Source organism: Zonotrichia albicollis, chromosome 7 (genome assembly GCF_047830755.1).
Source record: "Zonotrichia albicollis isolate bZonAlb1 chromosome 7, bZonAlb1.hap1, whole genome shotgun sequence".
NCBI classification, from domain to species: Eukaryota; Metazoa; Chordata; class Aves; order Passeriformes; family Passerellidae; genus Zonotrichia; species Zonotrichia albicollis.
In genome coordinates this window covers 38,163,833-38,178,888 of record NC_133825.1, presented here as the reverse complement: position 1 = coordinate 38,178,888, position 15,056 = coordinate 38,163,833, and the positions used below count along the sequence as shown (strand labels likewise).

General features: G+C 43.0%; 1 protein-coding gene across 7 annotated transcripts in view; it reads right to left on the bottom strand.

Annotated features, from left to right (window-relative positions):
* Positions 1–15,056, bottom strand: part of WBP1L (WW domain binding protein 1 like) — a 59,269-nt gene that overhangs the window by 23,324 nt on the left and 20,889 nt on the right. The window contains exons 1-2 of one of the 7 annotated variants that reach the window (XM_074545156.1): positions 11,642–13,603; positions 11,002–11,113 (exon numbers count right to left, since the gene is read on the bottom strand). The exons of 3 other annotated variants lie outside the window; for them this stretch is intronic. In XM_074545156.1, the coding sequence (XP_074401257.1) occupies positions 11,002–11,100 (99 nt within the window). In that variant the 5' untranslated portion in view covers positions 11,101–11,113; positions 11,642–13,603. 3 more of the 7 variants (XM_074545153.1, XM_074545157.1, XM_005481136.4) reach the window with 3 other exon arrangements.

Below are 15,056 nucleotides of genomic sequence, written 5' to 3'. Positions count from 1 at the left end.
GGGTGGGGAGAGAGCTGCATTTCACCAAAACTGAACTGATAAGGAAAAAGAGACAGCACTGTTTACTCAGCAGCGCGTCGAAGCCTTTTAGCGCTGATAAACAACTGAAAGTAGGTAATTTAAAGCATGTTATGGTCCAATCTTGACTTCTTAATTTTAAATCAGAAACTGCAAGCAGCACTCTGATATAATTCAGTATTTATTTATTGTGGATTACAGATCACAGCAGTGCTGGAAAGAGTTTACAGTTAGATTCTCCTAGAGACGTGCCTCCCAAACCAAAAAAAGGGTTTGCTCTCCCCAGCCTAGGAACACATAGTTGGCACCTCCTCCAGCAGAGAGCAGCTGGGCAGTTGCTACCATTTCTCATTCCACTCGATGTTACCAGCTATTAAATTATCCCAAGTTTCTTGTTCAAGCTTAAACTCTCGCAAAACAATTTTAAAATCACCAAGCTGTGGGTCACAGCATGTTGCCATTTTCCATTTGGTGCCTTTTGTTAGAGATGGGACACACACATATGTATATACCTCTCCCTGGGTATTTTCTGGGATTTTTTCCCTGGTTTTTTTTTTTTTTTAATCCACAGTTTTACATACAAAATAATGCCTGTACAAGAAAAAAGTTCAAAGTTTGGCATGTTTTTAAGAAATGCAAATGCAATTTCATTTAAAGGACTGTGGAAAGCACCCTAAAACCGAACGGCACAAAGAGTCTCCCTGCTCAAAACCTCCAGCAACAACAAGGAAGTTCCTATCCCCGGCTCACAGTTTTGCTCCTTCCTCGCTAATAAAAAGCGTCTCTCACACAACTGTGCTCTCCGATCACACACCACGGGTGGGGAAGTGCTGATTGTACAGTTCCGTTTTGGGAAAGTCAGAAATCATACCCTTAGAGGTGGGGGAAATAAACATAAAAGTAATCGGTCACATCCTCCACCTGAGCAAGCAGCTCCCACCGCACTTCAGCCGGTTGGTTACCTGTCTGAGACCCAGGAGGAAAGGCATTCTGCAGGCTCATCCTCCACGCCAGCACATGGGAAGGCAGGAATTTAAAGCCCCACAGCAACCATTTCTTCATCTGCTGTGGGCAGCCCGCTCCTCCGATCCTATTTAAACCAGGGCTTCCTCAGCTGGGAATGCTAAGTAAACAGGGTCCTGGGACACTGCACGCACTCGCTGGCTCCCCCTCCTCCTCCTCCCACTCCCTGTGACATATCTCAGACGCAGCCCAGCCGGGGTGTTTGCAAGGGGGAAATGACATCAGGTCGGGCAGCTCTGAAAAAAAGCCCCAAAAAACAAAACAAAAAAAAACCTACCCCAAGCAAAAAAAACTAAAACAACCCCCCAGCACAAAAGCACACACACACAAAACCCCCAACACAAACAACAAAAAACACCACGCCCCCACAAAAGGAAAAGAAAAACCACACCAAAAGGCAGCCCTGATCCTTAAGAGTGCTGAGCTGCTGGGTGACACTGGGCAGGTCGCTGCAAACGGGACCTGTCAGGGAGCCCTGGTGGAGCAGAAGTGCTCTCCTCCCTGCTAAGGGGTGCTGCAATGGAGGGCAATCTATTAAAAATGTTGTCATGAGCCACCAGTGTGGTGATGATTAAATCTCGCTAAGCAAAAATAGACAGTTCATCTATTTCTGAGGAGAAAGCCAAGTTTGATGGTGCCTGCTGGACAGCACTGGAGTCCTAGATGCCACCACCATTGTTTCCCCGAGTACCTCCAGACCCTGAGGACCTGGGTAGTCTTCACAGATTCAAAGCACTTCCCAGCCACCTTCTGCCTACCACAGTTCCACCTTTTCTGATTCATAGCACCGTTCAACTCTCAGCCCCTGATAACAGCTGTCCCTCTAAAGAAACAGCAACAACTTCCCTGATTTCAGAAGGATCAGGATTGGACCCTTCCAGCATCAGACAGGTGATGGGAAGAGTTTCAAATCCACCTCTCCCCAAGGAAAATCTGACTAGCCCTGTCAAACTGTTTCTCATTCTACTTGAGCTCATTTCACATTTTCATGCCAAGGGGCAATTAAGCCTTATAAACAAATTTATCATCCGGTGCCCAGGATGGCATGTCTTGTTTGTCCTCCCCCAAGCAAGGAGTACAGCAAGTTCCACAGTGGTGCAGAAGATGACACTGCAGAAGGTAATCTAAATTTAACTTCCTTTTCTACCTCCACTTTGAAAGTTCAGCAACCTCTTTTTTTGTGCTTCTCTTTAATCAGCAGCTGTCCTCGTCTGTCGGGGAGGGGGAAGTCTGGGACACCACTGCCACTCCCATGTGCCCCAGCAGCAGCTCCATGGATATTTGACAGAGGACAAACTCCCCTGGCTTTTGACCTCTTTGGCTTTGGAGCCCAACAAATTAAAATAAATGACAAGGGAAGGAATATAGTTTTTTTGCATAGTGAGTTGACTGAATGCCTTTTTTAGTAGCAGTTTTATTAGTAATTTCAGTACTTCAGGAGAGAGAGAGCAATCACATACAATTCTTGCAAATGCTAATTAGAAACGAGAAAAAAAGAAAAGAGGAAACTAAAAAAATAAGCAGAACAGACACCCCTTGCCACCCAACAGCTAGACAGCTTTCAGCAGTGTCAGAAAAAGACACCCATTTTGCACATGCCAGAACCACTCAGTGACCACCACTGCTGCCTCCTCTCAGTCCAGCCCAGAGTGGTTTCCCAAATGAGAACTGCACTCTGTGTGTCCTCTCCACAACTGGGCTGGGAGACTACACACAAGCATTACTTATTTTTACACCAACTTCAAGGTACCATCTAGAAATGCTGTTTAAGGGTAAGCACATCCCTGATTTCCCTAAGAGAAAACAAGCAAGGAAGCAATTTCCTGGAGGATACAAAACATCAGTGTTAAATAGCATCAGCCAGGCAATGGGATTTTCCAGCTTTTGTGTGCTTGGATCAAACTAACTCTCAACCTTTGCTTTTCCAATTCTGTGGACAAACAGCAGTGATATAAAAGGGCAGCTTTCTGTTTTAGTAATCTGTTCTGTGGCCTCACACTGGCCTTTGAAACATCCGATTTTGGCTGTTGCTATCCAGAGCTGTGGACCAGGCAGATCCCAGGGCTGAGCTAATGCAGCAGTTTCTAAATCCCTACTGGCAGAAGAAATCTAACTTTAACCACCCGCCTCTTCCCCAGCACACACTGAAAAGGCAAAGCGTCATTCCAGATCTAAGACAACTTGTGAAGGACTATCAAAAGCAGGAACTTGGCGGAAAAGCAAAAGCATCCTAATTTATGTGTGAATTTAGCAATCCTGGAAAGACTGACACAAAAAAAGGTGGTTTGCAAGCAGGCATTACCACATTGGACTGCAGCAGGAGCAGCCACCTCTCTTGCAGTGACAGCAGCCAGTAACATGCTCCACAACTCTGCTATAGGCGACTACGGAAAAAACCCTGTAGAGGGACAGAAAAATAAAAAAGAGCTGGACAAGGTAGCTCATACCCTTATAAAACACTAATCAACACCCTTAGAACCTCTGCAAAACACCTAGGTTCTCCTAATCGTTGCAATTGCTTTGGATATACCAACTGGTATCCTTTTACCCCCTTCTCTTTTTTTAAGTTCATAAATTCTTGCCCCAAAGCACTGCCTGGTGGCAGTGAGTTTCATAGATGGTGGTTGTGAACAAATAGTTTCTTTCATCAAGAATGAATTCACCACCTTCTAATTTGACTTTCATATTATTAGCAGGTGGGAACAGAAGTCCTCATCCATCTTCTCACCCATTCATTACTCTGTACCTGTTAGCTATCTTCTTATAAAAGATATCAATCTTCCCTATCCTCTTAATGTAAAATCTTATCCCAAAGCCTTCAGCTGCTTATTGTCCATTTCCAAAACCCTTCTAATTTTCTCCTGCTCTCGGCTTGGGGGAAACCAGAGCTGAAATAATAATTATTTTAATGAAAGCAAGAGCAGCTCTAAGGCAGGATCAGCACAGGTTCACTGCCTTTACACAAACCTGGAATTTACGATCTGCAAAGGCTACACAAGAGTGCATCTATCTAAGATATAATGACAAAACAAACCCAAGTTTTTTGTTTGTTCACACAGTTCCTCAATAAATGACTCTCTTGAGGGCTCTGAAAAGTCAGGACTAATGTCAAGACAGATTATGGGATCTACATTACTTTCAAAATTTGCTTGTTCAGGCAGCCACCAACCATTCTTTTTTGGCACGTCAGCATGGATCCCACCACAGAAAAATGGTGAGCAAGTTTCTACTGGAAGAGAGGCCTCTAGGCATTACCAGCCTGTAATACTGCTCCAGAACATGCCATCTGCCCCAAATATGATGTCCAGCAAAGGATGCTGCTCCGTACCTTCACAGGCCAACACACTGTGCCTTATGACCTCAGATAGAACGTGCAAGTGAAACACATGATGGAAGTTGTTTGGGCCATTTCAGAGTTGCTTTCCATGTTTGATGGGAGATGCTTGCAAGCAAGTCTGATAACCAAGCAAGGTATAGAACTCATTTTGATACACCCTGAGGAGATCCAGTTGTGATAACACAATTGCAACAAAAATTGATGTTGTGCACCTCAAATCTGTCAGGCTTGAAGCATAGTCTGCTCTCAGTTGCTCCACTATTACAGTCCTAGGCAGAGAGAGGTTTTGAACAGTAAATACAGGTGATGTGTAATATCCTCCATTTAAACTTTAATACCACAGTTCTGCAGCTACATACACAGGTTGACCATAAAGTTGGAACAATTTTATCTAATTATTCTTCCATTTTCCCCAGTGCACTCTGTTATTTTCATGTTGATAAGATGAGTGTTTCTGGAGCACCATTTTGTTAGTCAGCCTGCAGCCCTGGGTGCTAGGACTGAGACTTCATAAATCTGGCACACACTCAAAACACACTGTGAAAGAAGCAACCTCAACGAAGGTGACTTTACCTTTCCCCATCCTGGGGATAGTTTGGGGATAAAGAAAAGAAAAAGGAAAGAAACATACAGAAAGGTGTAAAAGCAGATCTCTGTTTCTCTAGTATAAGACAATATCCAGGAACAACAAGCATCATCTTGACAGCAAATATTCCAATGGACTAGTTTGCTAGCAAAACTAGCATGAGACACTGGAAGATGACCAGTGCTGGAAGAGCAATGCAATGCTAAATCTGCCTACAAACCATTTCTGTCTGCCCACCTGTGCACTTGTAGATCCCTGAAGAGTGAAGGGCAACTTCCCCACCCCAATGATAGCACTACAAGAACATGATGACTTTCCAGTGTGAGGGCCAGGTGTCCTGGGTTCATGTAACACAGCACTGGCACTGCCTACCAAGAATGCCATCAACAAATTCCAGGGGACCAAGAAGAAGAGGTCAGGCTGGTAACCTCCCAGTACCTGCAGGACCTAGAATATCTACTCTTTTGCTCAGGGGACAAATGGCCCAAAACAAACCTTTCACTCTGTCTAGTATTACTGTATTGTTTAGGAGTGGGGTAAAGTGGGTCCCCCAGTCCACATGCACTTCAACTAAAAAAAAGAACACTGGAGTCATTGCATTTACTGTTTTTCAGGCCTAGCTGTCTTAATCTTTGTGGAGAAAGCAAAGAATAATTTCAGAAAAGACACCATATCTGTTGGAACCGGTGTGTGAGTTAGCATTGCAACCAGTCTGATGGATCAATAAATTTTAATGTGCAACAAAGCACAAGGGCTTGCAGTGGTAAGAAGCTGTGCCTCTTCCCCACAGACCATCACTTCTGCCAGCTCAGTGATTCAGAAGTGCAAAAAACTCTTGCAGGGCCAGTGCATTTCAACCTCACTGCTGTTACCTGTCTTTCTCTCTGAGTAACTCGTTGATCAGGGACGATGAGGCCCTATACTTTAAAATATTCTCAGTGTTACTGAGAGCCCCAACAGCAACAGCTCATGTTTGATTCCAACTGACTCTCAATTCCAACTGAATCCCAAACAGCAATTTGCCAGCCAAGCAGGCAAGTACCAATATGTGCCACATCTCCACCCAAAAGCCATGTGTAAGCCCTGAACTCAAGTAGTGTGCCCCACAGAGGAAGCTACTACCCACTCCATCATCTGCTATTTCAGTGACAGCTTGTCCTCCTCTTCGCTGCTCCTTTGTGGGTGAAGAAACGCCAGCAGTAAAGCACTTCCCTTTGCACTTTCGTACAGCAAGCAATCCTTCCTCTGAAGCTGCATTTTGTATTAAGCTATCCTAAGGGCATTCAGGGAAAGGGCAGGGAGCAGACAAGGGGTGGTTGTGGAGGACATACCCAAGAGGAGTCCTCTCCAAAACCCGTCTGACAGAGGAGATAAAAGCAACCACATCCAGGCTGTTCAGACACTCCTGCCCACTCTGCTGTTCAGCTGATGGGAGAGTGGCAGCAATGAAAAGTTCAGGCTCTTCTCTGAGACCAAAATAGTTTTTTCTAAGGTAGCTTGGGGTTTCCAAGCTACAACCTTGTTCCCACTGCTGTTTCTCCATGGAGCAGAAAATGATAGCCCAGGTCCAGCGTGCTTTCCTTCACAGCAACAGAGCTGTGGCCAAACCAATGCAACTGTAATGCCAAAGTCTGTGTGAATCATCTACTTTTGTGTGACCACTCTAACACCCACACTGCCATCCAAGCCCAGAGGTGTTGAAAAGCTTCAAAGTCCATCACTGAGGCACAGAGGGACTAAAGGCCTGAAAGTGCCCCATTGAGAAGTGATGTTAAGTGCTTCAAAAAAGATTGGGATGATTCTACCCCTTTAGCATTCCCAGGTTTTTGGGTACCTGAAATGCCCAAATGAAGATGTCAGGCTTCACTTTTAGTCTGGAGTGTGTAATGAAGTCATGGTAAAACCTACTCAGCTTTCTTCTAAGCCTGCTGGGAGGGGGAGAAGGAGGAGGGAGTGGAGAGTTCAGCTGTTAAATATTTGAAGAGACTGCCACAGTGTATCCGGGGTGGTACAGGGACACCAGCTTGGCTCCCTGCTTTTTGGCAGTACAGCTCTTGTCTTCCTGATGCCCATGTATGCAAACAGGACTTAGGTAACGGCTCAGGAGGAGAGGATCTGCTCCAGACAGGGAAGAAGGCAGTCTGCAGACAGTAACAGGATCCCCTAAGCACAGAATTAAGACGGTAAGCGTCTGTTCTAGTTTTAGAGTCTTGCACCATGTGGGTACCAAAAATACAGTGTGTGCCCTTTGGTCACATCATCACAGACATGCATTGTCCCAGAGATGCTTACCAGCACAACCTTGATGGAGAACTTGGATGCCCTACTCTTACAAGTGCTATTTGATTTCTCTACAAATGACAGCAACTCACTATTTTTAGTGCTCATCTCATGGTTGCTTGGCGTTTCCCTTGGGCCTCACTTACCCTTGTTTCACAGCTTTGGTGCCAGCTCCCACGAAGCATTTTTTTGATGCCAGAAGGGATCATGCCAAGTCTGTCTGTGTTGATGCCAAAATGGCAGCTGGCTTTACTGCTGAGACAGGATTTGCCAAAACTAACAACACTAGTGCTGGGGTGACTAGAACTGACTTTAAGGTTTTCATCTTCCTTACTCTTCTATTGCCTCTAGATTCCATGGGGTAACACTGCTCTAAATATCTTTTGAGGTCCTAGAAGATGGTTTTTTTCATCATAGGCCAAGTCAATAGACAATTATACAGCAGACAGTCTTAACTTAGAGATCCTCAAAGAGAAGGATACTTTTGTACATGTAGCAATTATCTGGGATGCAGCACTTCTGCTGCTGGGCCCAACTACACAGGCCAAGGCCTGCTACAGATAAGGCAGGGCATGAACTCTCAGAGCCTGTAAATGTGTTTATAAAGAACCTACCACAAAAACAGACAATCTGGTGAAGATAAGGGTGGCTACGTGATTTACCAAGATATACCTATGACAGAGGTCTGGAGTGCACAAGAAGGTCAGGGATCAGCCAAAATGCATTACATTACCATGGGCAAGAAGATAAAATCCAAGCAAGTTAATTGCTCTTTGCCCCTTTTGCCCTCTCACAAAGTGCCACTGTGTGAGAAGCCAATATTCAGATAAAATCTAGTCTCACACATGATGCACAAGCATGTTAGTTATGGGAAACACCTACAGAGATAGGAACAGATAGCAGACATGATAGGCAATCACACGTGCAGATGCCTGTGATTTTAGGTGAGGGTATCCCTGCAAATTACAAATTTGATGTTAACCTCTGTTGCTTTTCTTATAAATCTAAAACCCACACCTTGCTCAGAAACAGTGATGTCAAATGGGCACCTGATGGCCCAAAGACACTCAGCTCTTGCTTCAGGAATAATGCATTGGTTAACCTGACAAGAGGTAAACAACTGGTTAAAAAGCTTTGTCATCAGGTAAGACTTTGCTGGGAGGATCTGTTATGCATATAGTCTGGTCAGATTTCTTTTAAGTTTGTTGGCCTTTCCTGAGCATAAGTTTACATCTTGAAGAAGTTTAGAAAAGCGCCCCTCAAATCCCAGCAGTCTTGTTTTCTGTACCTTGTTTTACAACAAAGAGGCTCTTTCATTAAGTTCTGAGAATTACATTTCTCCAGCAGAACACCACTTCTATGTAGCTTGAAGCCTTCTTTGGAGGAACAAATTTTTGGGAAATCCTTCAGAAAAAAAAAAAACAAAACCAAAAAACCAAAAACATCAGCAGCCACCTCTTTTTGAGCACACTGCTGGATATTATGGTTTGGTAATGTTACACTACAGAGCAATATTGCATAGGCTGAGGCAAATGTCCTCAAGTTGCTCTCTAGATATGTACACCATCAAGAATTTTTTATCCCTGGACTTTTCCTTCCAGGCCCTGCTGTGCCTACATCTCCACTGATTAAATGGATTCTGGTTTGCAGGAGACTGCATTTCCAGTACTCAAACCACAAACAACTGCTTTAACTGAATCTTCTTCCTCTTAGAAAATACAGGTGTATCACAATATGATATTCCCAAAATTAAAAGTCTCTCAATTAACCCAATGGGCTGTGCAGTATCTGAGTTTTACAGGACTTCTGTTATCTAGCAGAAACACAAACTCATTCTTACAGCCCCAAGTAGGCTGGGGCTCAGAGTTTGGCACAAGCATGAGGAAAGCCCCTCCACCCACACAGCGTGGGGGTCTGAGTAGCAGACAGACAGACTTCTCCCCTTCCAAAATGAAGGGCACTGAAGATCACATTCTTCACACAACCAAAACAAAGAATGAAAGGAAATCACAAGTTTCACTATTAAGAAAGCTCAATACAACAAGCATTTAAAAGATCACAGCAAAACAGTATTAAAGACATCACTTTTAAATCTCTAGACAAAACTCTACGAGAGCTATTCAGTCTTAAACTCCGCTGCTAAAAACTTCCTTAAAAATGCAACTTTATGGAAAAAACGTTTCAGAAAACCACATTTTAAACAAAAGATTGTCTTTTCTAACTTGAATTATTGCATTGCTTATGATCTCTCCAAGTATGTGAAATTAAAAAATGAGTAAACAAAAGCAAGGAATAAATCAGCATTGTGTATGATTAAGGGCAGATTCAAGCTGAGCTCACTGGTATCTGTGAAAGAGAATATAATATAAAATACCTTAAAGCCTAATCTCTCTCCTATTACAGTACAGGTTCTGTTTTGACTGACATCTTTACCAAGAAAATAATAAAAGCCCCCCAAAAGACCACCCACTTGTCTGCTCTGCCAACCAGAGAGCAGATGTTTTGAGGGAGCCCTCAGAAAACATGGTGTACACGAACCAGAGCTGACAGATGTAACTTTCCAGGTGCAAACAAAGCTGGTTCCAACCAACCATACAGGGCAAAAAAATCCAGTGCCTCCCATCACCAGCTTCACCATCCTGCTTCATTTTCCCTAACCACAGAAGGGGCACAGCACCTGAGGTACCAGAACCATGGGGCTCAGAATGAATTCACTGCCATTCTTTCCGTGCCCAGCAGAGCTGCCCCGGCTGCCCAGGCATTGCTGGCGGCTGGGCTCGGGCAGAGCCGCCCCGGGAAGCCCCAAGTTATGTAAGGGACAGGCGGCGGGGAGGAAGCGATGTCCCGGTGTCGCCTTTCAGCAGCGGCCCTGGCATTGCGCAGTTTGCACTTTGCTGAAGCATTAAAGGCACTGGTGGCACCTGCAATCACAGCCAGTTTCTAAATTTCAGTGACAAACCTGCTGGCCAGGAGGCTTTGCCCTTTCAAGGGCAGACACCTCCAACACCCTGTGGTCCCACACACCTTCTTTCCTGCTATCTGTAGGGTTTTCCCCTTAGGTGCACTGCATGTGCAAAGCTTATTTCAGAGAGTTCAGTAATTAAAAACTTAATTCAGTTTTATTTTGGGAAGACACACTGATAACCATAGCCTACCTTTATGGGCATTATCTCATCCAAACTGCTATATTTTCCATTAATGCTTGTTATTCCACTGGAGGATAAAGTGAACACTCCCCTGGCTGTGCAGAGCAGAAGAGGGACCAGATGATCCACACGGTTTTAGCTCTCTCATGCACTTCTCTGCAGCAAGGCTGCAGAAAAAGAGAGAAGATCGAGCACTTGCTTTCTCCTTGCTCAGGCCTGGCTCCCAGACATGCATGTGCTCTAGATCACAAAACCAGTGACCTTTTACTACTGCAAACATTGCTGCTTTTGGAATTCTCCCATAGCATAAACCAAGTGGTCTGTATGAATCAGTATTAAAAAAATCAAAACAGATCAAAACCTGACTGACATCCTGCCTTTTTACTGGAAAGTTGTTAGTGCTAAATTAGAGTGACTACAGCAAAACAGTAAATGTAAAAACACCCAGAAAAACATCAGAACAAACCCCCAACTGGCAAAATATTTTCTTCTTCAAAAGATGAACAATATGTATCACCCTCAGCACTCAGAAAGCTCACTGCCCTGTGGGTTACTGTTGAATGAAGAAACTCTAAGACAAGGAAATATTTTCAATTTTTAGAAATACTCACTTCTGACACATCACAGGCTCCTACAGTAGTATTTTTCCCCTGAAAGGGGTAGTTTGGGGAGTAGAAATTCTGAACATCTCCTTTGGAACACCAGCACATCAACCCTCATTTCCTGTCAACAAGTGAGAAAACTAAGCACAATTTAATTTCAGAGACCCAGCCTGCACCTTGTAAAGTCATTAGACCATTAAAAAGACATCTTCCAGGTAAAAATAAAGAAAGAACTTAGGGACAGACAGCAACATTTGTGAGCAGGATTAAGTTACAGATTTAATTACAGACTGACCATCAGACTTGTCCTCCTTTCAGCACTTGTTTCTTAACACAGGCTTCAAAAGTCAGGGCTGTTTGAAAATCAAAGATGCAAACCCAGAGGCACCAGGCTGTCAAACTGCTCTGGGAACGATTCACTGCACCCAAAGCATCAACATTTCTCTAACCTATTCTTAAGGCAACTGCAATCACTAGAGAACCCACTGCCTCAACAGGGGATGTACTCCTGTGCCTGATGCCCTTTAAACACAAGGTTGTTCTTTCCCATTAACATTAACTCAGGCCTTAGTGCAAGATAAGGCAGTATTTTTTTTTCTCCACTAAAAACAAGACACCTGATCATAGGGATCTTCTTAACTTAGCTCACCTGGAAAATTGTTCCATTCTTCTATAAGCTGCTTCCAGAAGACAGAAGAAGTCTTTATTTTCTAGACTACAAGGATTAAATTATGGTTTTACTGGTTTTCTCAGTCTGAAACTTAAACCCATCTTAAAATGTGGGATCCAAAATGGGGCATATCACTTACTAGTGTGGAGTATTACAAAACACCTGTACAGGACAATTCTACACTGTTAAAGATTTGGTGAGTTTTTTTACTGGAAGAACTGCATTCAATTTCTGGTCTAAAACCCCACACTATTTCACTTTTTCCATTGCGAAATATTCTGCATTTTTACTTGAGCAGAAGTGAAATAGACTTCAGGCTATTTCACCAACTTGTCCTCCTGTTTTAAAAAACACACACAAACTTCCATCTGTATCTCAAGTGTTTTCTCTTAGTCTCCCAAACTGTTGGCACAGAGGCAGAACAAACCCCTCCAGGATCCCAGTCACCACCACAGACACTTCTCAGCAAATATTCATCACTTAAAGGATAGGATCCTCACTGAGTATCCCAGAGCCAATGTGCTGCCTCACTCAGGCTGGGCTGTGAAACATCCATTGAATTAACCAAATTAAATTCATCAGCCTCCTCCCATGAAGCTGTTCCTGATAAATCTACACTGTTCATTTCCTGTTATCTTAGAGATGCTTATAAAACCTTCAGGGATTTATTCTAGTACTTCAATAGAGACTGAAGCTCTTCACCATTTTCTAACTTTTTCTTTTTTTTTCCTTTAATCTGATCCCCTATACATTTAGAATTTCTTTCCATATGTGCAGATTTACAACTAGGAGTTTGTACACTTTCTGTTTGGGGGTCTTTTCCCTCCAGAACTAAAAGAGCTGCAAACACTTTCAGTCTGTATCAGTTACTGAGTTATTGTACACTCACTTCATTCATTACATTTTATATCAATACCTTTCTTTTTCTTTTTTTTATATCTAACACTGTTTTGCAGAACCTTTTCCTAAGCCTTTGTGTGTTCCTTACTAGCTGCAATATAATTTTTACACCAAAGGTAAATGATAAAATCGTTAAAATTTTTACTGTCCCTTCAGTTTTAGATGGCTGGATTTAGTAGATGGTTTTAACATCAGCAAAACATAATGAAAATGATAATAAATTCCAGAATCCTTTTCCAATGCAGGTCTGGCATGCAAAAGAAAAATGTTAAGAACTTTTACCACATACTCATTTTTGGAAAGAATTCAGCATAAACTGACAGCATGGCTTTATCTTTTAAAAGTGTCAACACACAGTGGACTGTCTACTGCAGTCTAAGCTCACACTGACTTGAAGTCACCATGAGGAAAAATAAGTGACCATCAAAAATGTCCCAACATTCTTGGGAAATTCAAAGCCATGCAAAATCAAAAAAAGTTAAGCCATCTTCTGTAAATGTAAAAACATATTAGTGAAATGGAACTTTTATCTGCCAAAGCAAGCCAACAGAACCAGTGCATTCAGTGCATCCACCATGCACCAAAAGAGACCTTCAGAGATGCCTGAAGGATTCAGACTGGAAACCAGATGCATAAGAGAGACAAATCAAGCAGCTTTGTTGTCAGACAAAGCACACTGGACCAGGGTGAATTCTCATACATGCAACTAGTGCATTCTTGAGCTGTGCAGTAAGATGAAAGTCTCTGAGCTGTTTTGTGCTCCACAGCCCTGTAGCTCTGCACAGCTGAGCCTCTCTACTTCCCTTTTCAAGGCAGGCTGGAGGAAACACAACCCTGCTGCTTCCTCATTAGCATGAAGTGATGTTGTCAAATTGTCTGCAGACAGCTTTTGAACTACCCCAGGAACAGCCAGGCCTCCAAAAACTCAACACACACATGGAAAATGCTTCTTCCTAAACTTCCCAAGAGGAGGAAGATGCAGCAGTGGCTCCTACAGTCCCTGAGCTGCAGCTAGCTTGGGAGTGTCTGCAGCTTACAGCAGTTCTCACCAGATTGTTGTTCAAGCGTCCACTCTTTGCTCTCATTTAGATGACCTGCAAGAAATTTCGATGCATGCAGATGCCAAGGCCATCCCTTGTGAGCTGAGTCCTTAGGTATGAGAAATGCCACCAAGTCAGGGGTTTGACTGAGAGCCCAGATCTTGCTGTAACGTGATAGCTCTGCCAGAGCCATCCCGCCAGGTCTATTAAATCCCAGTATTTCATAAAGTAACAGTAGAATCTGAAGTAAGTTTAGTTTCTGAAGGACAGAAACACCAGTTTCTGGTGGTCTGGAGGTTTTGTTTTATTTCAGTGTTGCCCTGGGTCAGGTCAGCTGACCACAGAGGCAAGGAGCACAGGCTGCTGCTGCACCACTGCAGATGCCAAGCATTCAGTATGGGCAGTCAATGCTAATGCCAGAACAAAAGACAAGACCCTTTTCCTAAGTTCAACAGTCCCCCCACAGACCCAGCTTTACTTGGATTGTGTCTAGGAACAACCATTTCCTCACAGGAGAGACAGATTTATTCTTGGGGAAAAAAAAAAAAAAGTGGGGAGGGGGGGTCAGATCTCTCAGAGAGACTCTGGCATCTTCAAGAAAGGTCAAGAACTCACCCCCAACGCCTCTAAGCCTTACAAGGAATGAACAGAAATGAAAGAAACCCTCTATCTATTCAATAGCACAAATTCAGACATTCTGTCAAGATCTGAACACTTTTACCATGTTTTTTTCCTAACACAGCCTGGGGCTCAAAAACATTCTTGAACATGAAGGTTCATATAAATCTACCAAATTAGAGTCAGAAAGACTTTCAAATGTAATTTACAACTCAGCCAGTCAGCAAAAACATGAAAGGGCACTACCCAGTAGATTCCCCCAGTAAATAAACACTCAGAGCAGCATAAAAATTTGTTCTGCAATAATGTCTTCATGAGACAGTTGATCTTTAGTGATCAAGGAAGTTGTGGATAAACCTCAAGACTGAGAATGTTTTCGGTGCATATTCTCATTTCTCCCAAGGGAATCTTGATCTTCTGAGGAATATTAACATGAAGTATGCAAAACATTTTATGGACTGTTTATAACCTAATGACTCCAAGTGTAACCTTAGATGTCATTCTGCAAAGGCTTAGTCATGTTCAGCAATCTGAGCAGAGGGAAAATGCTAGAGCCTCTTGGGCAGATCACTTTTATTGCTCCTTTAGCTCTGTACAAGCAGTTTCACATAATACAGTTAACTTATACTGGTATCAGCAAAACACTGCTCAGAATCAAGCTGACATAAAACTCATGGTTACATTATTAACTAATAAAATCCTTCCAAGGACTTGTGTTTGGAAATGTTTCTTCACATATACAGCCAAATCTGAAAATGCAAAAGATTCTTACTTAAATATTACTTAATAGTGTTCTTCTGAAAAAGATTTTGAAATAAATACTCTAATCCTTCAAT